Source organism: Rhamphochromis longiceps, linkage group LG1 (genome assembly GCF_057381845.1).
Source record: "Rhamphochromis longiceps isolate RC_006_pf linkage group LG1, R_longiceps_female_GT1.1, whole genome shotgun sequence".
In the NCBI taxonomy this organism is placed as follows: Eukaryota; Metazoa; Chordata; class Actinopteri; order Cichliformes; family Cichlidae; genus Rhamphochromis; species Rhamphochromis longiceps.
This window is the reverse complement of record NC_140557.1, coordinates 28,677,911-28,703,655: the sequence shown is the minus strand read 5'-3', so window position 1 is coordinate 28,703,655 and position 25,745 is coordinate 28,677,911. Positions and strand designations below refer to the sequence as shown.

Below are 25,745 nucleotides of genomic sequence, written 5' to 3'. Positions count from 1 at the left end.
GAGAAACTGTTGATCTGCTGGGATTTTCCCACAAGGCCATCTACACATCTACATGGTCTTAAAAAGAGAAAAAAAATGCCTTGTTGATCCCAGAGGTCAGAGGAGAATGGCCAGACTGTTTTGTACAGACAGGAACAAGAAAATAAGCAATCGTTTCAGTCGAGGTACGCAGAAGAGCATCTCTGAACATGCAGCACCTCAAACCTTGAAGCAGATGGGCTACAGCAGCAGAAGACCACATCGGCCTCTTCTGTCAGATGAAAACAGTAAACTGAAGCTACGAACTGGACAACTGAAGATTGGAAAAATGTTGCCTGGTCTGATGGCATTGTGGTGGTGGTGTAATGGTGTCGGGGATTGCTGCTTGCCACACCTTGGCCCTGTTAGTAACATATAGCGCCATTTTTACTGTATAGCCAGTATTATACACCACCATGTTCTGATGGCTGCTTCCAGCAGGATAACACACCATGTCGCCAAGCTCAAATCATCTCGTTTCTTAAATATGACAAGGAGTTCTCTGCGCTCAAACGGCCTCCACAGTCACCAGATCTCAATCAGCAGCAACCGTGAGATGCTATCATGCTAATGTGGACTAATATTTCTGAGGAATGTTTTCAGCACTTTGTTAAATCTGTAGCATGAAGAATGAAAGCACCTCTGACGTGAAGAATGAAAGCACCTCTGACCCCAAAAGGGAGCTGTGGTATTAGCAAGGTGTGCCTAATAAAGTGGCCAGTGAGTGTGCTACCACGCTGAATGGAATCACATGATGTCTAAGATGAGTTAACTCGACAGATATAAAATGCAAAAAGGAATTTTGCTCCTTGAGCAACGCACAGTCGCTGACAACCTCAGGACTTTAGCATGTAGACAAAACACGCAGTTTAACAGTGAAGCAAACGTAAAGAAATGACAGCCTCACTGTCCTACGATGTCCCGGCTAAAGCATGTGGCAGCACAAAGTACAATGGTGATAACTGAGAGCCAAACATGCATAAATAAGAGAAGTGTAAATAAGGTAAAGTAAACATGTCATCTCTTCATGAATAATGCAGCCACTGTTACTGACAGCTTATAAAGAACTGAGCATGATCTGTCACCGGATTCATTTATGTGCTCTCATCTGTCAAATCTCTGACATAGATTTATATAACACTTACATTTTTCACATTGCTTTTTTTTCTCCTTTTTTTATTGAGGCTGTAAACCATTTGAGGCTGGGTTTTGTTTGTGGGCCATGCCTTAAGGAAACTGAGCAAACTCTTATAATATGCTGCACAAAAAAAAAAAGCTCCAAAAAGCAATTGATGGTTTTAATATTGAATCTGTGATAGAGTGCAATACAGCCATGTTCTAGCATTATAGCATTTTGTGGCTCTGGGACAGCTTTTAGCCTGTTGAAGCTCACTGTCATCAAAGGCAACACAGACACAGACTGAACTATGTTAAAGGGGAACGCTGCCAATTTTACACATAGAACGCAATTTACTTGTCATGGGGAGGACTATTATGAGTATGTGTCAGGGCCTTTCCTAAGGCTAAGAAAACACGTGTGAAGCCAAGTTTATCTGAGAGTATTTTTTAATAAAGTCTGCAGTCGGCACACTCAAAGGCACCCAGTTTAAATGATGGGTGTGTATAGGGAAATGTTTCTACTGAAAGGATGCTATTGGTGGTTTATAGGAAATGTCTTCTTCTTATGATGTACTGCGAGCCCACCAACTTAGCACAACTGCTAATACTTTTATTGTCTGCATCTTGCTCATTTTCAGCTGAACAGTGTCAGTTCATTGGACTCTGGCTACTGCCCTCCTTCTTATTCTTCACGTGCAACAAATCTCCACTGAAACATTTGTTATTTAGAGCAGCACATCTCGTCTAAATTTAGCTATCCACTTATAAACACTGCACATAAGTAAACAATGATTTTTCTTCTTCTTTTTTGCAGGCCCTCCGTCTGAAGCAAGAGGTTGTCAGTGGTGATTAAATGCAAAGAAACTAAATATAAAAATGTTTCAGCTTTTGAGGACAGACTAACACACTAACTGACAGCTCTTCCTCCTCATTCTTCTTCCTCTTTTAGTTATCATTTTCATGCAGATGGCAGAAACGTTCCTTTAATACTGCTGTAGTAGTTACTAGAAATGGTGAGTATTTGTTCAATCACAGAAGAACGTATATTTGCACTTTCTTAAAAGATGTCTTCACTCTTTTACTGACGAACTTCAGCAAGAGTTTGATGTAAAAGCCGGCAATGAGATATATTCATTCAATCATCCAATCACCTGAAAAGTGATTTTTGAAAGTGCCACTTTTTATTGTACATGTTCCATATTTATCCATCTGTCCATGTACCCATTTAAAGTTCTGATGCTGGTCGATAAAGCTCTGAATGGTTTAGGACCAAAATACATCAATGACCTCCTTACCCAGTATGAACCTTCCAGATCCCTCAGGTCATCTGGATCCGGTCTTTTATCAGTTCCCAGAGTCAGAACCAGACACGGAGAAGCTGCATTCAGCTTTTATGCTCCTTATATCTGGAACAAACTCCCAGAAAGCCTCAGATCAGCTGAAACACTCAGTTTATTTAAATCCAGGTTGAAGACTCACCTGTTCTCAGCTGCATTTGAATAAAGCACCAAATCCACACTTTTAAGCTTAAATTTCAAAACTTACATTTAACTACTGATTTTATCTACTGTTCTGATTTTATCTGTTTTGATTTTATATACTGTTTTGTTTGTTTGTTTGTTTGTTAATTAGTTAGTTTATTTGCTTGTTTTAATCAATTTTAAATCATGCTTTTTATTTGTTCTTGTTTCTAATGTCTCTGTAAAGCACTTTGAATCACCTTGTTGTTGAATTGTGCTATACAAATAAACTTGCCTTGCCTTGCCTTGCCTTAAGAGTATTTTCGGACATATTTGTGCTGCTAGCAGTAGGTTGCCTCCAGTTCAAAAAGAAACTAAAGTACAACAAAAGATAAATAAATAAATCTAAACATACCACAGACTGGAAGCGCTGAAAGTCGTCACCAGAAGCACAAAGACGATCAGATAGTTCAAAGGGCAAGAAGCGGGACTATGAATACACAAAGGGGTTGATTAGATAAAAGACACATGTAACAAGCAAAGCTGAAGGGAAAAACACAAAGGCAGGAAGTAAAACAATATGGATGAAAGATGAGGGAATTTCAAAATAAAAGAGAAAGGCTAAACCTTGAAACTGAGACAAAATTAGTTTAAACATATGCTATGATAAAACTGAGTCAGAACACGTAAATAATAATAAAAAGGGTGTAAAGAACTCTGTACTCTGGATTAACAGTAAGGCTGTGCGGATTCTATAAGAAGCCCCTAGCTGCTCATCTCTCTGATGAAGAGCACCCAGCATGCACTGAGGTCTGTTTTTGGCCAGCTGTACGTTCAGAGCTGTTCAAAAGCTGAAGTCAAAGCTTATGACACAAGGCAGACTGTTTACTGTTTTATATCATACCCTTATTCAGTAGCTGAATAATGATGAAAAACATTAAACATCATGGGTTTATGCTATTATTAGCAGAGGTGGGACCAAGTCATTGTTTTGCAAGTCTCAAGTAAGTCTCAAGTCTTTATCCTCAAGTCTCAAGTCAAGTCTCAAGTAATGTCAGGCAAGTCAGAGTCGAGTCACAAGTCACTGGTGTAAAAGTCCGAGTCAAGTCACAAGTCTGAAACTTTGAATTTCAAGTCCTTTCGAGTCTTTAAAAAAAAAAAATGAAAAAATAATGTTGCAGTTATGCTAAATGTAAATATTAGACCATGTAATTTTAAAATCTGTGTTTTTCTCAACACATGACAAAATAGTGAACTTAGAAAATATACACAAATTGTGAAATTGCACCTCTTTAAAATGCAGCTCAATTAAACTTAGCTCCAATAATAATTTTCACCGACAGTTCTGAGATAAGCTGCATGTTATTCTTGGATGCGGTTGTAGGACCAGCTTTAAAATCGCATGACAAAAATATCATACACATTAAAAAAAACTGTATCACCAACGTAGCCTGGACAACATTTGCTAGTTGGATGAAGTCAGCTATCTCATCTTAGCATATTTATATGCATATTTATAATTATACGGTTCTTGGAGTGAGTGCACACACTCATGAAGTTTAGTAACTTCAGGTCACTGCAACAAGCCCAGGTACAGTTTACCGACGGATGGGTACAGGACCTTGAAATGCACCGTGTAGAACGAAAGACCATCGTACGTATCATAAGTTTACCAGTCTCACAAATTGTCGTCATAAATACACATTCCTTAACCGTTTATTAATAGGACCTTTGAGCTCAACGATAATTAATTAGTAGTGGAAATAATTTCTGGTAGCGTTACAGAAATGTAGCAGTGACAACAATATTGTATGCTGTAATCGTACTGGACAATTAGTGATACAAAAAACCTGTTTTATCCTGTGAATAAAAGTATATGTTTTTATCAGTGTACCATAATAACAGAAGCGAAACACAATATTGTGTCAGGATAATTTACTATTTATGCACAATAAACAAAGGAGCATAGCGCGACAATTTCTGTTCAGCGCCAGACTTGCTTGTAACCTATATCACCAATTATGTTATGAAAATGACGTATTAACTACAACAGCAGACTGACCTTCGTGTAAATGCTTGGAGCAGACTAACCTGTGAGCTGGAGTGTTCTGGGACGTTATATTTGGTCTTTGAATGGCTGCAATCCAGTCGCGTCTTTGTTACTTCGGAAACATGGCTCGAACAATTTCTCTTCAACGACGTAATCCGATAACAACCGATCTCTTTACCCGTCGGCTTCCCGTGGCTGTCATGCGACCGGCTATTGCAGTTAATAATACAACGGCTTCTTGACATTTTTGTGTTTCTTTTTATGGCTGTGTAACTGATTTTAATTGAAAGCCTGCGTGCGCTAGTACCGCTTGCCACGAGTTCCCAGAATCCTTTGCGGTTCTACCCGTGAATGACGTCACATTTTCAATCTCTATATAATATGCATGTTAAATTTTATATTTGGGGTAAAATATCAAGTCTTTTCAAGTAAACCGGTTCAAGTCCAATTCAAGTCCCAAGTCATTGGTGTAAAAGTCCAAGTCAAGTCACAAGTCTTAGAACATTTTTTCAAGTCAAGTCTAAAGTCATAAAATTAATGACTCGAGTCTGACTCGAGTCCAAGTCATGTGACTCGAGTCCACACCTCTGATTATTAGGATTTGCAGGGGCAACATAGGAAAGGGGCTTGTCTGCTAATTAAAAGGTCGATAGTTTGATCCCCGTCTTCTTTAGCCTATGTTTCACAGTATCCTTGGGTAAGATACTGTATCACGAGTTGCCCCCAGTGCATCTGATATCCCTGTCTTAGTGTTAGTTACCAACATTGTAACTGACCAGTGACATTGTCTTAGCATTTGGTTAGCATCAGCCAAGAGGTTAGCTAATGCTCTCAAAAAATGATCACTAGCAAACCAGATTATATATATATATATATATAAATATATATATATATATATATATATATATATATATATATTTATATTTTTGTTGACTGTATATATATATATATATATATATATATATATATATACACACTCAACAAAAATATAAACGCAACACCTTTGTTACTGCTCCCATTCCCCATGGGATGGACGTAGAGACCTAAAATTCATTCCAGATACACAATATAACCATCCCTCCCAAACAGTGGTCACAAATCAGTCCAAATGTGTGGTAGTGGGCACATCTGCCATATTGAGATAATCCATCCCACCTCACAGGTGTGCCACATCAGGATGCTGATCTGACATCATGAGTAGTGCACAGGTGTACCTCAGACTGCCCACAACAAAAGGCCACCCTGGAATGTGCAGTTTTTTGCGCTATTGGGGGTCTGGGGACCCAGAACCGGTCAGTATCTGGTGTGACCACCATTTGCCTCATGCAGTGCAACACATTGTCGCATGGAGTCTATCAGATTGTCAATTGTGGCCTGTGGAATGTTGGTCCACTCCACTTCAATGGCTGTGCGAGGTAGTTGGATATTCGTGGGAACTGGTACACGCTGTCGTATACGCCGGTCAAGCACATCCCGAACATGCTCAATGGGTGACATGTCCGGTGAGTATGCTGGCCATGCAAGAACTGGGACATTCTCAGCTGCCATCTGCCCTGAACAATGTGAACCATGATTCATCCGTGAAGCGCACACCTCTCCAACGTGCCAGACGCCATCGAATGTGAGCATTTGCCCACACAAGTCTGTTACGGCGACGAGCTGGAGTCAGGTCAAGACCCCGATGAGGACGACGGGCATGCAGTTGAGCGTCCCTGAGACGGTTTCTGACAGTTTGTGCAGAAATTGTTTGGTTGTGCAAACCAATTGTTCCAGCAGCTGTCTGGGTGGCTGGTCTCAGACGATCTTGGAGGTGAACCTGCTGGATGTGGAGGTCCTGGGCTGGTGTGGTTACACGAGGTCTGCGGTTGTGAGGCCGGTTGGATGTGCTGCCACATTCTCTGAAACGCCTGTGGAGACGGCTTATGGTTGAGAAATGAACATTCAATGCACGGGCGACAGATCTGGTTGACATTCCTGCTGTCAGCATGCCAATTGCACGCTCCCTCATTGCTTGTGGCATCTGTGGCATTTTGCTGTGAGACAAAACTGCACATTTCAGGGTGGCCTTTTGTTGTGGGCAGTCTGAGGTACACCTGTGCACTACTCATGATGTCAGATCAGCATCCTGATGTGGCACACCTGTGAGGTGGGATGGATTATCTCAATATGGCAGATGTGCCCACTACCACACATTTGGACTGATTTGTGACCACTGTTTGGGAGGGATGGTTATATTGTGTATCTGGAATGAATTTTAGGTCTCTACGTCCATCCCATGGGGAATGGGAGCAGTAACAAAGGTGTTGCGTTTATATTTTTGTTGAGTATATATATATATATATATATATATATATATATATATATATATATATATATATATATATATATATATATATATATTTATTTATTTATTTTTTTTTTTAATAAAGAAAACACGTAAATACTCCCCCTCCCACACACACACACCCCACACACACTGCAAAGTTATGACATCACAACAACATGATTGGTCAGTAAAGTTGCGATGTTGATCCTGGACCAACATTATTACGATGATGTAGGAACAAAGCCAACACGAGGGCATCAGATACACCATGTCGGCAACATAATTAGGCATCGAAAAAAGCACTTTGGTGAATGAAATGCTAAAATTGAGTAGAAAAAGTCCTACACAAGTACCAGACCATATTATGGTCATGATATTCTTGTGTCGGGTGCCTTTAAGTACTTGAGTATTTTAAAGTTATCTAATAGAAATATTAAAGAAGGAATACACACAAAGCCTAAGAGACAGAAGAGGGAATGATTTGAAAGCCATTAGAAATCTGACTCTTCAGACCAACGGGCACAGTCACTACAATATATGACCTGTTGCAAATACACATTTCCATGCAGAGCATTGCAATTTTGCTGCTTTTCTGAATTCAAAGGAACTAGGCCACGCTCAGTGGGAGGTCGTGGGGTCACTGGCCTTTCGCGCTAACCTGAGGTATTGTTCTCTTTGAGGTTTCAGGATGAAGCAGACATTTGTTGCATTTTTTTTGTTTTTGTTTTTTAGTCCCTAAATATGCTTTGTGGAGTGCTGCGGAGTTAGTGAAGCTTGCCAAAGAGGTGAGCGAATGAGTTTCACAAAATAAAACAGCTCATCAGGAACAAACATTGCCAAAAGTGTAAAATGTGAGAATAAAAGAATAAATATAAAAACATATTTGGATTTTTTTTTTTAAGCAACGCAATAAATTCTTTAAAGTTGTGATAGTTGGTCTTACTTTTTAAAAAATTATTATAAACTATGTGGCACAATGTGTATCATATTAACCAAAAATGTAAAAAAATCGCCCCATGGTCGCTTAACATTTCATTATCAGCAACAACGTCAGTGTGATAATCTCTCATTACAGAGCCTTTTAATGGATTTAGATATACATTAGTGTGTTTTGTGTGTGTTTTCAGACATATTTGCATAGACTTCAACTTCATTATGTGCATTCAAGCGTTTTCCTGTGTATTAAAAATTGTAAATGTGTTTTCCCAGATTCAGCAGGGCGACATACTCATCCACAGCCACAGTATCTGCGGTTTGCATGTGCTACGTGCTTTGAATAAAGAAATGAAATAAATAAATAAATAAATAAATAAAGGTAAGGCTACCTGCAGCCAGCTCAGCGTTGGTTGGCCAGGGCTCTTTTTTCCTCTTTTCAAAGTTCCCACAGAAAGCAGAGGACCGCCCAGCGGCGCCGAGCGCGCCTCTGATTGGCTGCGCGCAGCTCATTTGCATTAACGTCAGTAAAGGCTGTAGGTCAATCCTTGCGGGTGCTTTTATTGGATGTGCCGCTGTCAAGCAGTGCTGAAGAATTGGAAGGGCAAACGCCAGAAAAGGCAGAGAAAAGACAAACATTAAATCAGCATTATGTAGCTCGATCTTGCCTTACTTCCGCTCTCGACAACCTCAAATAATCCTGCCGTGCCCGATTTCGGATCTGAAACTTGTGGACACGGAGCGGTCCTTTTTTTTTTTTTTGGGGGGGGGGAAGATTTTTTCTCTCTCTCTCCCTCTCTGTGTCTCTCTCTCAGAGCGATCGCATTCTCCAGAGGTGGTACCTCACAACATTACTCTCTGACAGCCTTTACATCCTTTTTTCTTCTCTCCCTCCTCCTCCAGAATGACAGAAAATCGCGGAGCCTGCTAACACTCTTTACTGCACCCGGGTTTGGAGCTCTTATATCAGTCGGATCATCCTCAGCCGGCCAGCGGATGCCTGAATGGAGATTGCGAGCCATCCACCAAGATTTCTCCGCGTCCTAAAATTGGTGATTTGGGGCTGATAAATGGAGTGTTGTGTCGGGCAGTATGCTTCACGAAGCTTGTTTGACACCGGAGCCACTGGCCAGAATAACGCTCTGCAGTGTGAATATTTCAGCCTGTTGATGATGAACCGCTCAGGACTGGAGCAAAGTGTCGTGAGAACCGGTTTATGGGCCCGTGTCTTGAGCTGAAGTGGGCAACCGGATTGTTGAAGAGAAGGAGAGGAGAGGACAGGGGGGGGGGGGGGGAGAGAGAGAGAGAAGGCATCGTTTTTGATGGCTCCGAGGTGGTGGAGGACGACTACACATGAAACCTTGGCCGCAAAAAATGGATAAAACTATTGCATGAAAGCTGGCCGGGGAGGGGGGAACTGCATGGTGTGTCTTAGGCCTACTTGATAACACTGAAGTTGAAGGGGGGGTGAGGGGGGGGGGGAGAGAAAAATGAGAAAATGATGATGTGGTACGAGGAAGGCGAGAAGAGGAGCCGGAGTGAGGGATAATAATAATAAAAAATAAAATAAATCGTCCATGGGGATCTCAGCAGCGGAAGAATAACGGAATCCAAGTTTTCGAGGACAAGACAGCTGCTTTGATTGAAGCTCTCCAATTAACTTCATGTGAAAAACAGAGGGAGGAAATCAGCTTCCTGGTCGGGGGTGGGGGTTAGAAAAATATATTATTCATGCCTTGTGTTAGAGCAATTGCAGAACCGGCTTTGCTGTGGCCTAGATGATATTTACATATATATTTATATATATGTAGCCTATATTTAAACAACAAAGAAAAAGTATGAACCTTAGGAGGAAGAGTGGACTTTAAGATTACAAAAAGAGGGCGAATGACACTCTTGTAGCCTCAAAGTAAAGCACTTGCGCAAAAAGGAAAAAAAAAAAAAAGGCTGAAGTGGGTTGAAGCATGGGCTGTGCTTCAAGTATTCATATCTCTGATAGGGTGGTCTACCACAGTGGAAAAGAGTCCGAGGATTCCCACTCACCCCAGCAGACTAATACCACTCAGCATCAAGGAAATCCTGCCTCTGGACTACCCCTAAAACCCCCTAGCTGCAAGGTGAGGGACTCTACATTCATTTACATTTACACAGACACAGATCCACTATGTATGCATGTGTGTATCTATGTGTGTGAGAGAGTCAGTTGCTTGTGTATATGCATGTCTAAAGCTGTTCAACAAAAAACCTCTGCTCTATAAACTACAGTCTATTTACTTAAAAAAGGTTATTGAATAGAAATATTAAAGAAGGAATACACACAAATCCATGGAGACGGGAGAGGGGATGACTCCAAAGCCATTAGAAATCTGACTCTTCAGACCAACAGGCACAGTCACTACAATATATGACCTGTTGCAAATACACATTTCCATGCAGGGCATTGCAATTTTGCTGCTTTTCTGAATTCAGAGGAAATAGGCCACGCTCAGTGGAAGGTCATAGGGTCGAAAGCCCTTCGCGCTACCCTGAGGTGTTGTTCTCTTTGAGGTTTCAGGATGACGCAAATATTTGTTGCACTCTTTTTTGTGTGTGTGTGTGTGTGTGTGTGTGTGTGTGTGTGAGTCCTTAAATATCTACTCTGTGAAGTGCTGGACTTGACAGATCTAAAAAATCTACGCACAAGGCAGCAACATGTGTTGTCAAACGTGCTTCTTTCAGCTGTTTTCAGCTGACTTAGCTCTGGCCTCTGTTTCACCTTTCCACCAGTTATGCTTTTCAGTAGGATGTCCTCTCTTGCGAAATCTTATTGCTGTCTAAACTTCATGCACAAAAACCTACACAAACAGCTATCAGTACCCACTTTGACCGTGCAGAGGGATCTTTGCGCTACAAGTGGGGAAAGTGGGTAATGAGAAGGATGGCGGTAGGATTACACCAGAAAGTCTCTCATTGAAAGTGCTTCATCACTGGCAAAAAAAAGTAACAGTCCCATTTGTGTATTGGACCAATAATAATTACACTAAATATAACAAAACAGGCCGTGCCTGCTTCCACTCAGGGACTAAATAGGTGTTTCTAATCAGGATGATTGTTTTTGGCCTTTTTGTTGTGTAAGAGATTACACATGCACATAACAATTTCTGTTATTCAGATTAAGACGTGCGTTTTGGGGTCAGATAGGTGTAACTATCTGCAGCAAACTGAAACATAAAGATCCATTTTTTTTTATGTTTTTGTGCTGGTTAAAAGCGTAATCTCGTCAGCATAAAAACTTGAGCAATATAGCGTTGGGAGCTGTCATCGTGTCTCTGAAGAGTCCATTGGTGGCACATTTATGATGCAGTCAAAGCTGGTCTGTACTGTATTGTTTTGGTGTAGATCTGCAGGCGTCTGTAAGCACAAAGCGTTGGTTTAAAGAAGAAGAAGGTGGGATGTTGTGAATTTAGTAGTGCAGCAGTGTATCTGTGTGTTTATGGGAAAGTGTGCGCTTGTCCGACAGGCCGCGGGCTATCTGAGGGCCTCTGTCAAGCTGAATTTTGTGGCCAAATGTCACCCCAGGATGCAGTGAGAAGTCTGTGTGACAGATGCCCCCACGTCAAAACGCCCACTGTGACTCTGATTGAATTAGTTCCCTGATTGAGTTAGACTAATGGTATACAAATCTTCTTGTGCTGGAAATGTTAATTCCTGCTCTGTAAGGTGTCATTGCCGAGATCCGCCGCGCATTTTCTGAGAGAGCGGCCGGATTTATTTTTACCACAATGGACAGAAAAAGTATTTTTATGGTTGCTTTTCATTAAGAACCACACATGCGTTAGCTCGCCATGATGCATTCAAGCCTCGGGAATCCACACCACTTCTGATTGTTGTAGCTTTTTTCTTTTTTTTTTAAAGGGGGGGGAGTCTCTTAAAAAAAAAAAAAAAGACCAATAACAGACACCTGCAGCACTTTGATTTAATAAAGCAGTTTTTCAGGCAATATCATTGAAAAGCACTCATTTCTTGCATTTCATTCAGAAAATATTTGGAAGAATAGACCTAATGAGCAAGAAAGCATTTACACTGTAAAATAGATCCCTGAGATGATGAATGTTTCATATCATTTCATGTGACACAGCCCTATTTTATTTATTTTTTTATAAGTACATTGGATTGACATATAAATCACTACAATTTAATGTCAAATACTTCTTCTGTTTTATTATTATATGTTCTGGGCTTCGGCTTTGAATCACTGTGATTCTGAACAGAACACACGCATTCGTGCCCTGAAGGATAATAATATTCTTTCAAATAAACACACAACTGGCAGTAAGTACAGCAGTGTACACGTTTAGCTCATTGCAAAACTGTGTTAGGCAAATGTGAAATCTGCGCTGTACCTCTGCTTACTTTGTTTTATATCTACATATGAGTGAGGGAGGCAGGATCAGAACATGTGCAGGCATCTACAGCGTGAGAAGGACTCAATAGAAGTTTGGGAGTGTGATGTGAGTTATTGTCAAGGGTACGTTACCATCTGGGCTGCTCTAGTGATGATAAGGCTCAAGTACAAGGTCCTGTGATAGTAGGCTGTGTGTGTGTGTGTGTGTGTGTGTGTGTGTGTGTGTGTGTGTGTGTGTGTGTGTGTGTGTGTGTGTGTGTGTGTGTGTGTGTGTGTGTGTGTGTGTGTGTGTTGGCCTAAACAGAGAGAAAGAGAGGCCTTAGCCAAACACAACATCATTTATCTGGCCTTGATTTTTCCAGTCTGATTGCCCCCCACATAAGGAAATCAAGTAGCCCCCACTCCCAGATCAGCAAATGTAAAATCAGCTTCACGGTTACCTCTTAGTATGAATGAAAAAGGGCAGTAAAGGGTGCTAAGCTTACAAGTGTGTGGAAAGCAATGCCATCTTGCTTACTGCCTGATTCCAGCCTCTGCGTGCATTAGCATAAGTGGTATCACTCAGGCTATACCTCAGACTCCCCCCTCGTCATTTAACCCTCCCATCCCCGCGGGCGACCGGGCACATGAGGTTTTCTTTCCTGTCGGCTGAGAAACATTTAACTGCTGCTTATCTGAAACCACCGCCGACCTGAGCACACTGTCTGCATTTGTCAGTATTCGCTCCTGTCGTTTCCGTGCGAGCTCTCTATGGCCAAGTTTGTGTGTGTTTAGTCCAAGTTGAGAGTCATTGGGTAATTTATTCCAGAGGAGGGCAAAGGCTTCGCATGGTGATGAATTAATCCACTGTGCTTTTTCTGCTGCCTGAGAGGAAAGAGACTGATATGGGCTCCTTCTCTCTGTCTTTCATTTTGGCTATCAGACATGGACCTTTTTTTTTTTTTCTTTTTTTTTTAAATTATATACCTTTTACTTCTTAGGTGATACTCTTCAAATTCTCTCTGACTGCCTTCATTGCCACAATCGCACACGACTGAATGCACAATAGTTGCTGGTCTCCCTCTGAGCAGCCTCAGAAGCATCTATGTTCAGTTGACTTCAGCATTCATGCTGTTTTCTTTGTCTTTACAGCTGCTGTATGGATCAAATGATGGATTGTGTTTATCCGTGTCTATCAAAGATGTCATGCGTATATGTACAGTGGTCTTTTATAGCCCAGAGCATGGCACTCCCCCCTGGCGTGCTGCCACAGCTGGCCGTTTGAATCCCACTGGGGCAAAGTTCCTGTGCTATAAAGCATTATTTAAACAAACAAAAACAAAACAAACTCGGTGATCAGTTAGATTTAGAGGTGCTGGTAAATGGGTTTGGTTACATCTGGACAGAGTTGGATGAGCAGTTTCTCCCTGTTTCCAGTCCCTGTGTCAAGATAAGCCAACCAGCCTGTGACCGTAGTTTCACATTTAACTGACCGATACGAAACTGAGCTCTTGGCAGGCGAGGACGCATACGTATTTCCCCCACATGTCAAGCTAACGTTTCTTTTTCTGCAGTAATTTTTCTTTTAAACTTTGGCATGAAAAAGGAAAATTGCAAGCTTCTTTAATAAGTTTATTTTATCTTTTATTCAAACAAAATGTCAGCTGCAGTGTCCCTGTGTTTCCCTTCCTGTCTGGAGTGCCTGCAAGGGCAGTAAGGGGGCAGCAAGGGGGGGATTTTTTTTTTAATTTTTTTTTATTTTTTGGTTTTTTTGCTATGTCATTTATCTCCACTAGCACATGAGCAGAAGGAGCTCAGAGGAGGCAAGATGGGGCACATGGCACAACCACACTCCTCTGGTTGATATATAGGGCGCTCTAGTGCTTATCAACCATGTTTGCATAGCGTTAGATATCCAAGAGTTCAGGGCCAAATGTACTACAGTATTCATACATTTTAATTCCCACAACCACTCTGTTCTTGAACATTAAGCAGCTCACAACACTTCATATAGTGTCACCCTGAGTGTTAAATTAAATTAAGATAAAATGATAAATCTCTTTGTCACCTTAGGTGTAGCTACAGTGGGTCTCTTCATCTCACAGGACTTCCTTACTTGTGGGGTGTATACCGGGTTACGTGTACTTGTGAAACAGACCCTCCCATTGTTTTTCTTGTTTTGTTGTTTTTTTTTTTTAAACTGGTCTTAACAAGCAAGGCCACATTCAAAGCTTGTTCTGCTCCCCCTCCAGGTTTAGAATTTAGTATCATAAGGTCGGCATGTGACAGTTTCATGAGATTACTGAAATGGTATTCTTCCAAAACGAGGCGCTACAAGTGTTTATGTTGCTGCAGCGCTCTCTGTTCGCTCTTCCAGGAGCTCACAGGAATGTAGCTGTGAGTGGGCCCTGGTCCGCTGGTGGCCTTTCATGCTCTTCCTTGAATGCGCCTCTCCCAGCTTCTGGGCTTTCTAAGGTCTGAGCATCTGCTCTGGCTATGCAGTCATGCCACTTGTTCTCCAAGCATCCAGACTTTTAGGCCTGGCTGGGCTGGAAACAGATTATTTTAGGATTGCTTTGGTCTGTTGACTGTTTAGGTGTCAACTATCACTGATGTCATTTGTCCTGATCGGTCGATCATATTTATTCATGGGGATGGAGCAGAATGAGGCGTCATCATTTCTTTTTCACTTCACACTTAACTTTCCAATATTCGTAGTGCAGCAGAATCACAGTTATTTGACAATAATTGCGCGGTCAGACAAGGGTGTGGGGAAACAAATTGATGCAGTATATTTTGCGTGGCAATATCACATTGATACACGTAAATCAAATATAGATATTTATTAAGGAAATTAAAATACTCTGGGAATACTATGAACAACAGGGCTTATCTTATGTGTCATCATCCTGAGATGTTGTTAGCCGAGCAAATTTTGATCAAATCGGCTCTGTCGAAAAACTATCCAACACTGGAAACACTTAGCTTGACAAAACTACTTCCTAACTCAGAGAAAGTTAACGGCTCCATCACACGAGTAGAAATGGGACAGCAGCCTGTTTGCATCTACAAAAAAAAAAATCGGTGACTGTCTGTTTATTGCGTTGAATTTTTTTTTTCACATTCCGCAACCATGGTTGTCCGCAGATTGAGGGTGTTGTGCACTCATGACTGCTTTTGAGTCCAAGGCTATTGCTCATCTGGCCTGGTATGAGGCAACCTTTCTGCAAAACAGTTGCAATCTGACTTGGACTGACTGCAGTCACTCTCAGAGAGATTGTTGAAGGTGTGCAAATAATTGTTGTTTAATTTTTAAATGCAGGCAGGTTTCCAACATCCTTCCATCAGAATCAGTTTTTATCAGTGAGCACAACTCGAAAGGACTTCCGGTAGCTGGTTGTCTTCTGGATATATTTTTATTGAACAGGAAGGCTGCTGAGCACAAATATGATAGTTCAATTTGAATTTCTGCTAAATTTCTCTTTGTAAATTTTTGTCTATGTAGATGGGCAATAAATGGAAGATTTCTGACCATTTACACTGCAAATCACCAATTTGACCCCATTCAGTTGCAGACTGATATCCGACTGCTAGCAGACTGACTTTGTCATGTGGCAGAAGTTCCATCAGGATTTAGCGACAATGTTAATATGCCTGGCAATTTAATTTTGCAGCAAAGACAAAAAAAAAAGCAGAAGTGAGATAATGTTATCTTATTGGATAAAACTGATAATGACCAACTATAGTATACGTTATTGTAAAATGTTAAAAATCACAATAATGTGATATTCTCAGTGAAGTACACTCCCGCCTGTACATAAAATAGCAGTATACTGAATGCACAAAGTATCTATGCTCGTCCTCACTGAGGCATGGCAGGGCAGGTGAAATAGTTTCTGCATGTTGTGGCAAACGTGAGCCTAATGATTGGAGTGCTGCATTTTAACTTGTGACACATTTTCAAACAGAAAACCATTTACAAGGATTTAAAGGACAGGTTTGACACTTTAGAAACCTCTAGCGGCGCCCTTAAAGGTTACAAATTAACACATTATACGCTGTTTGCTTATTTGATTCAAAACCAAAGGGTCAAACCTGTGAGCTGTGGTTCTGTGGACTGTGTGATGGAGTATTTCTTGGCTTTGATCATTGACACAACTTTACCATTTATTTGAAATGCAACATGTTAACTGTTGAGCTTTAGAGGGGCGGCCAGAAGACGGGCTACTTCTGGCTAGAGCCTGTCTTTATGTTATGTTAGACTAAATAGCTGTTTGTGAGAGGACTGATTACAGCCATCAACAGCTAGTCCATAAAGATTCCTTAAAAAGTCACAGTATTAGAAATGCTCTTCTGTATATTTAAGGTTCTGCGCCATCTCTCTTCTTTAACCTTATCTTGCCTAGTTTATTTGTTGGCTTGGTAGTATTATCACCATTTTCTGCTTAGACCACCTTTTTTTGTTTTTTTTCTTCATGTGAATGAATGTTTAGGATACTACACTACTGTCACATGTGACCCTCTATATTACACATTAATCTCTTGAAGTCCCACTCCCACACCTATGAGCGATTATGAAAAGCACATAGTGTAAAAACACAGCATCATTGTTCTTCCAAAGGAAAAGTTCACCCCAGTGTCATCAGTCTTGGACAGCGTCCGTGTCCACAGGAGTGAATCTGCTCTGGAATGGAGCCTTTCGTAGTGATTGTGTCCTGATGTAACCACACACAGCACATCATCTTAACAAAGCTAACAGCCATGTTAATAGCAACTGGTTACTGGAGTACTTTGGACATTTTCACGCTTCATCACACCGCTGTCTTCGCTGCCAGAATATACTGAAGAAACTGAAGGAATGTTGCCTGTTGGAAGGTTTCCTTCTGGGGAAGGATATACAAAGCACCAAAAATTATTAGATTTAGTGTTGAATTGTAAACCTGATGGGTATTTTATTGCAAAAACCTGGCAATTGATATAAAAATAATTTTACAATCAAAGTGCTCCAGAGGCACTGATTTCTTTCTGCTGCCTTTTTTCACTAAATAATTGCTGAGCTGACTAGCTTTAAGGCAAAAAGGCCTTCAGCTTATTGTAAACACACAAGACACTCATTCACCTGCTGTGCACCCCATTAAAGTAGCGCTGCTCTCCTCCTCCTTTGTTTAAAGGGACATTAACTCTGATGCAGAGCTCTCTGGAGTCTATTCTGTCTTTTGCTCTTGAGATGCACTGTACCCTCAGTTGAAATAGCCCTAACAGTGTCGGTGGGGCGGAGTGTAGATGGTGCACATTGTTTTTGCAGTGTCCATTGCGTGCTTGTAACAACACATGTAGGCTGGTGCAGAAATTCAGTCAGAACGCCCGACTAACTTTTTGATTTTTATAGGCAAGTTCAAATCATCTCTTTTGACTAACTGATCCCGTCAAAGTCTTACTTGATTGTAACAGAGCTGTAGTAATCCAAACCGTTCGACCGTGACATGCAAATAAAATTTGTAGCTAAGTTTCAAAAACATGGAGTGAGCCAGTCACTATTGGTTAGCTCCACCGTAACACCCCCACCCCAGAGAAATTCAAGTTTAAGTTGTGGAAACTTTGATATGTCAAAACTGCCTTTTCTTCCTAAAGGTCAAGATGAATATACCCAAATATTAAAGTAATTTTTCCATTCTGATTCTCCTATCGAGTTGATCTAATTTTGCATGTCAGAGAAGGACACTTTGGCACAACCTTTGCTAGAACACTTGACAGTGGTTTTATGCTTCATATTATTTTGCTTTGAGGTGATAAGGTTGATTCAAGATAGACTGTATTACTCCAGGCGCATACCAGTTCGGTTTCATAAAAACAGCGTTTGAAAACAGTCACTGAAACTACCTCTAAGACTGCCTGTTGGACACTTTAGGAGAGTAGAAAATGATTCAGTGGAAACTATGAAAGGACACACCCTAATAAAGTCATTGATGACAGTGGAGCATGTTTGCATGGTTCTAATAGGAGTGACACAAGTGAAACATTCCTGCGTGATGTTCACAAGAACCCGTGCCATTTATCATACCTGTTGCACCTGCCTAATGACATTCCTCCACAGACTGCCTGTATTACTGTGTGCATTGCAACAAGAACAGCTGCTTATAGTTGTGAAATATTGTTCTAGATATTTCTGCTTCAACAAAGTCAGGAAGGTTGAAGAGCTGCAAGGCTGCCTTTCTACCTTAAGTAGCAACAATCTGTGTACAAGAAACCAATTTCTGCTTAACGTGTAGGGAAGAATAATCAGTCACATAAAGTTAAGAGAGATTTTGTGTTACCTTTTTGACTGGTTACCTAACAATATTGCGTCACATCACTCATTACCTACTATCAGGCATCTTGGGTGCGTAGGAAAATGGCAAGCCCTAGAAATACCTGCTAATCGCTAGAAAGAATTTTCTCTGTACACATGTGTTGTCTTAAACAGTTTCTGTTTAATGATACGATGCATTTGCAAATAAATTTATTTATTTATTTACCAGCAATATTGGATGAGGTGAAATGGGTTTTGTGCAGAATGCACTTTCAAGATGGAAAAGGGTGTATTAGATGTACTAAATCCTCTCTAAATGTAAATGACATCATGACATGCTGGAGATTAAATTGCAATCTCCAGTTCTCCATTTAAATCAGTATTGAGCGTATGTAAGTATAAACATTTTAAAATCGTTCCTTTTATAATGGCCTCCTAAAGAAAGCAGTTGAAACGCCAGCGTTAGTACGCAAGAAGAAAAAACCTGCTCAGGTTTCAGTGATACAAGCAGCTGAAAGGTGCAGTGAAATATCTGACATCCACCAGAACTGATTAGGTCTGAATTTTGAGAATTAACCAGTTGAAAGTGTTTCCAGGGATGTGGTCATAAAACCATCAGTGTAACTTTGTACTAAACATTGGGGGGGTCAATATCTCTGTCTAAATAAATAAATCTGGGTAAATTCCCAGATGATTAAACATGCAACTATTTTGCTGGTAATACCTGAAATGAGTAAAGAAAATCAACAGCCTATTTATGCAAGATAATTCATAATTTTATTGGGGGGGTTATATTGGTGGGGTCTGATTATTGAGGGGGTCATAACCCCTCTAACCCCCCTGGAAATTACGCCCCTGCGTGAAACCCAAATAATTTAGACTTTTATTAGGAGTAAAGCTTCTTTTAATGGTCCTTACAGTGGTAATTAAAATATGCACAAAGGGAAACGTGATTTCTAAAATAATTCAATAACAATATTAGTTTTCTTCAGATGGGAAGTTGCTGTCGGTCTAGTTAAACTTTTTTCCCCATTTCTGTATTTGCATATTTTCTAAGGGTACACTGGGCCGCATGTCTTTGTGTTTCTTACAAACTCCCTTTAATGTTTCTGTTGGCGTGCAGTCATCCTTATTCAGCGTTTCGTGTCTCTGTGTGTATGTTTGTCTGTGATTCCAGTATAGTTTGTGTGCCAAGCCCCAGCCCGTGTCGCTCACTAATCCCTCATGCAACAGTGACATCAGTGGTCCTGTTTTAGCAGGCGAAGAAGACGGAGGGGGGTCTGGTGATTATCTAATGCTCTCCCAGCTATCTGAGGAGCCCAGGAGAACCACTTCTGATATTTTTACTAACATATAAGCTGTTTTGGAGGGCTAGAGTCAGGCAGAGTTACAGACGGAGCAGGAGTGCATTTTTTTTTTCAAATTCTAATCCGCTCTTTAGGCCATGGGGCCGGTGTGGTAATTAAGATTGCACTGTTGGGTATGGATCTGGCACGAAAGTTACTGTACACTAATGATTCCCGATTCTTATTTGTGGTGCCTGTTGTTTGGACTTGTTGTCATGTATTTGGCTGGACTCAGAAGGAGGGGGGGCTGACTGCTATGGAAAGGTTCCCGATAAGATTACAGCACGCTGTAGTGTCGCTGGACCGGGCAGCGTCCAACTTAGACTGTCCTTCTGCTTCACTGGCCTTTGGCTTTACCTGGACTGAGAGGGAGGAATAAAAATAACACACACCTGATCAATAGTCACACATGGTTCACAGTAAAGATAACACACTGATGACAGGTGCTGTAAGTAGAGGATTTACAGTTGATAAATGATAGTGGGGGTGAAAGGAAGAACGTGTAATAAAATTGAGGGGTTATTTAGGAAGAGTAGATGTAAACATAAGGGAAGGTAAAACAGGCCTGCGGTGTAGTTGTACTAGTGTTGAAGTAGGCCACTGGAAGAAGGGGAGGTTTTGGTTGCCCCAGAGCCCTGGATAGCTTAGGATTGACCAGGTCTTACAGGGATTTCATGGTAATCTGGATAAGGACAGAAATACCTTGAAGGTGAACGCAGGAGAAAGTGCTCAGCTTCTTGTGGGTCTGTCTTTAATTAATTGTCACGCACTGGTGGTAGATATACAAAAACACAATATTTAACATGTTTGGAAAACATTAACAGGAGTTGTGCAGTTTGAAAGAAGCAGTTATTTATGAGGCAGGGAAGGTGTAATCAAATATGCCATTGTGTGAGATATGGTGTTTTACAACCTGAAATATTTCAAGTACTGAAGTTTTGTTTTGTTTTTTAAAAAAAGTATTATTATTTTTAAATATCTCCTATATAAATAAATGACCACGTTCACTCTTTGATCTTATACACTTTCTCCTCTTTAGTTTGTCGATGCTGCCTTTAAAGATCAGAACTTTTTAAAGTTGGATTGTGCTTGTGGTTCTGTAGGATCCTAAAAAAAACAGATGGTGTGTGGTTATAGTGTGAGCACACTTTGAACTTACGTGTATTCGGGTGATTTGAAATGATGGAACATGATTGGAAAATGGACATATTTAGAAAAGTCCAGCCACAGGAGATGCATAAAAGTCGACCTGTGTCGATGTGATCTGTCTTTGCTGGCATGCAGTAGTATAGTAAACATCCATGAGAAGTGTTTCTCTCCAAGTTTCATGAATGCGACTCTTTTCTGCTCCTCATACAACCCTCATCACTTGGCCTGACGGAATGAGCTGCTGCTCAGCCAAGCCTCAGTTACTCTCCTTGGCGCTGTGTTGCACAGATCACATACAAACTGTGATGGATACAGCGAATGCATGCATGCAGGCAGTCCTGGGCACGTCGTGAAATGAGGGAATGCAGCATTCACTTTGACTTTGCAAAGACACTGTAAATGACAGACATCGCACTAGACCAGCAGTTCACACAACCCCGGTGGGTTCTGGGAAATCTGAAGCATTGCTTGCTAACACCAGTTAGAAACAGGGACAGGTCACCAAGGATGCAGTAACCTATCCGTTTTCTGCAAACTCTGTATTTTTAAACCACAGACGTCACTCAAAGGCGTTTGGGACTGAATTCCAGGACAAGTTCAGTCTCTTGTGTGTTTCTCAGTGTCTTCCCTTTGTGTGCGTGTCTGTGTGCACATTCCCGTATGCTTGAGTTTCCGCACTATCTGGTGAGGTAGGAGAGATTTCACTGCAGACAGAATAAAGGTCAGGGTGTATTCTGAAAGCACCCGCTCGAAAAACAATGAATGTGTGTGCGTGTGTGATTAGAAGTTTCAGTTTTTTTGGACAGCACGTGTAAGCAGTAATTCACAACACTGCAGGAAAAGCATTTCAGGTGTCAGGTTTTTAAAACTTGACGTCAAGCAGCATTTTCAGAATTTATTTAGACCACAGTCTTTAAATTCATGCCATCATGAATTCCCTCCACAGAGCAAATACTTACCTTTACTTACTGTAAATGTACCAAAGAAATTATCTAGCTGCTGCTAGCTTCCTTAGCTAACACTACAGATCAGGAAGAAAAGCTATTCTCACTCTCTCCTGTCAAATTATTCAACTGAGTAATTTCACCACTTTTTAATAAGATGGTAGCAACGGGGGAAATACTGAAGTGGACAAGGGTACAAAATTTCGAGTATTTGAAGGGGTGTGAAAAAATCTGTTTTGTATTGTGATTGCTGCATAACAGAAGTGATGCTCTGACAGATATGATGCTAGATGGCAAATTATTGACATAAAATATGGGAAGAGTGGCCCTAATATGTAGGAGGTGTGCACGAGGAATGTCATAACACCAGAAATGTAGTCGTTTGTATCAATATCATTAGAACTACATGACTGTCCCTCCCAATACTAAGGGATTTATCTCACGTACTTAAACATAAAATACTTTATTATAAATTCCATTATTATTTTACTCCTTTATTATTAAATAGTATTACGATGGACAGGATTAGATCATTTTAAACTGGGGGGGTCATTTCAAACATGTAAATCTAAAAAATAATAACATTTATGGGAAAGTAATAGCCCAGTAGTTCGCAGCCGAGTGTGAAGCAGCGGGAATGAGGATCAGCACCTCCAAATCTGAGGCCATGGTTCTCAGCCGGAAAAGGGTGGAGTGCCCACTCCGGGTCGGGGATGAGTTCCTGCCCCAAGTGGAGGAGTTCAAGTATCTCGGGGTCTTGTTCGCGAGTGATGGGAGAAGGGAGCCGGAGATCGACAGACGGATTGGGGCTGCAGCTGCAGTAATGCGGACGCTGCACCGGTCCGTCGTGGTGAAGAGGGAGCTGAGTGTAAAAGCGAAGCTCTCAATTTACCGGTCGATCTACGTCCCTACCCTCACCTATGGCCACGAGCTGTGGGTAGTGACCGAAAGAACGAGATCGCGGATACAAGCGGCAGAAATGAGCTTCCTCCGAAGGGTGGCTGGCCTCTCCCTTAGAGATAGGGTGAGAAGTTCGGCCATCCGGGAGGGGCTCAGAGTAGAGCAGCTGCTGCTCCACATCGAAAGGAGCCAGCTGAGGTGGTTCGGGCATCTGACAAGGATGCCCCCTGGGCGCCTCCTGGGTGAGGTGTTCCAGGCATGTCCCACCGGGAGGAGGCCCCGGGGCAGACCCAGGACACGCTGGAGAGATTATATCTCTCGGCTGGCCTGGGAACGCCTTGGTATTCCCCCGGATAAGCTGGAGGAGGTGGCTGGGGAGAGGGAGGTCTGGGCCTCTTTGCTTAGGCTGCTGCCCCCGCGACCCGGCCCCGGACAAAGCGGATGAAAATGGATGGATGGATGGATGGATGGATGGGAAAGTAATTTTAATTAAATGAAAAAATTACTAGAATGGTGGTCGCAGACCGCTTATTTAAAATCTTAACCATTATATTTTGTTGACAGGACGCAGACTAAATTGTGAGGATGCTTGCTGGGTAACCTATTGATGCTCCTTTGAGATATAAGGTTAGCTACATGATGTGAGTTTAAGCACTTGTATAACATTAACAGCTGCTAGCATCTGAACTTACAGAAAATAGTTGATTTCACAACAGCAGTGTCAGCTGTCTCAAACAAAATGGTAACATTTAGGAAGGATAATACTGTGATGTCAAACTGAAACTCCTTCACCCCTTTGAACAGGTCTGGATGCCGGTCTTTCAGGTGTGTCGCTGAATTAGAAACATTCCTCCCTTGGTCTGAAAAGCATAATAGCATTTTTTTTTAATATCGCTTTTTTGGAAATCGCTAATCAGTCAATTCATCTCCCTTCTCATCAATGAGTCAGGGTGGCATCTTCCACATGTATGCTCCATTACATTTAAATCATGAGTCGGATTCAGAGATGGAAGCCACGTCATTCTCGAGCTGACGCAGTTCCAGTAGTAAAAACAGAATATCAAGAAATACAAGATCTATTTTACTCCTAGCTAGGTAGAGCCATTCATCGGTCACTAGCAGTCCAATGCAATGGTCATTTCTGTGTATGGCTTATTTAATGAGTCACACATGCACAAAAGCACAGGTTCCAGGTTTTACAGTTTTATGGGCACTGTGACACCCTTGTGACACAGTGTGACCTTTCAAAGTTGGAAATCAAAGCTTCTGCTTCAAATGGAAGGCAGCAGTTGTTTTTCCTTTGCTTGTGGTTATTTAGCATGTAAGGATAGATTAGACCACTTGTAGGCTTAAGCTGCACCCTTAATATCCAGAAGAGTTGCAACCTTGGCTCATATGCTTCCTGTTATACTATACGCTGTTATCATAATTGTCGACTCTGACAGTGATGTGGTGACCAGAGCTGTGGATTACTGTCGATTAGACTTGTAGTCAAGACCGCCTAAACCAAGACAATACCAAGACCAGAGGGTATCGAGAACAAGACCAAGACCAAAGTCGAGACGAGACCGAGACAAAAAAAGTCTTTAAACTGCAGCCAGATGCTGCTTCGTTTGCGGATGTCAGGCATATTTATGTGTTTTTGCGATGCACTCGCACAGCCCTCCTCACCGCTGTCTACTACTACTCTACTACTCACTTACTGAGAGGACAGACGCACACTCCACTTGACTGTTGCGTCTCTTACCCTCTCTGTTTTTCACATAATGATATTATCCTATATCCTCGCATGTGATTGGCCACAATGTGGAGGGATTGGAGCATAGCTGAGCCACTATGTGAGAGCTGAGCAGCGAAAGGAAATTAAGTGAGGAGCCGGCTCTCGCTCAATGGGAGTCGACTCTTCTGATTCACTACAAAGCACTCTCTAAGCACGGCTCTTAGAGCTGATGCTTTTGCGCAGGACACATTATGGAACGTTACTTTGTGTGTCATACTGCTGGCTCCAAATCTCCTGACCACTATGTCGATCTGAGACAGCAAGACCGAGACAGCGAGACCAAGACAAGACCAAGACCACGTAAAAGTGGTCTCGAGACATCCAACTCTACTGTTGATATTTGGTGACTTGTAGCAATCACGATTCAATAACCGTTGGTGAGGAAAGGCAGTATTCTCTGAGAGAGAATCATTTGAGGGTTTCTCTGGGGTCCTGACCCAAGACATCGGCAGCTTCATTTGGGTTCTGTGGATCAGGCCTATCCCTTGAGTACTTAAAGATCCTGAGAGTTTGGAGGCTGGGTAAAAGTTGTAGTTGCTAAGTTGTCTTTAGCTCGTCTGGCCAAAAAAGACAGTGAAGTCATACCTGCCCACAATTCACAAGAACAGCTAATCTCCCTGTTGTATTGATCATCTAATGGGTCATCACCCAAATTCTGCAAAATTGTGGTTTTGCAGTCTGTGAATTGTGATAGATTGTGAGGCAAATAAGCTGCTACGTCACTGAAGCTCTGGTTTAATGTGGTGCAGATCACTGAGCAGCCACTGGGAAGGCCACTGAGATGGAGGGTGCGCTTGGCCTGCAGTAACATTTAGGTTGATGTCAAAGTAACATCCATATCAACCCAAGGATCCAAGATTTCCCAGCAGAACTTTGCATTTTAATGAGAATATCAATGTAATTTACTTGGTCCACCAGTGATTTTAACATCATGTCGTGTTTTTAATTTACATATCTACTCTAAGGGTACAATTCTATTGTTAGCTTAACCACAAGCTTCTGTAATTTGTCTTTTTCTCATTTTTTATAATCTTGAATGTAATGGTACTCACACAGTGGTATTCAAAC

General features: G+C 41.5%; 1 protein-coding gene across 1 annotated transcript in view; it reads left to right on the top strand.

Annotated features, from left to right (window-relative positions):
• The first annotated feature begins 8,452 nt into the window (after positions 1-8,452).
• The window catches only part of pde8a (phosphodiesterase 8A), a 51,679-nt gene continuing 34,386 nt past the window's right edge, over positions 8,453-25,745 (top strand). Inside the window, exon 1 of the mRNA XM_085404788.1 lies at positions 8,453-10,023. Within this exon, the coding sequence (XP_085260914.1) occupies positions 9,871-10,023 (153 nt within the window). The 5' untranslated portion in view covers positions 8,453-9,870. The remainder of the gene's footprint in view (positions 10,024-25,745) is intronic.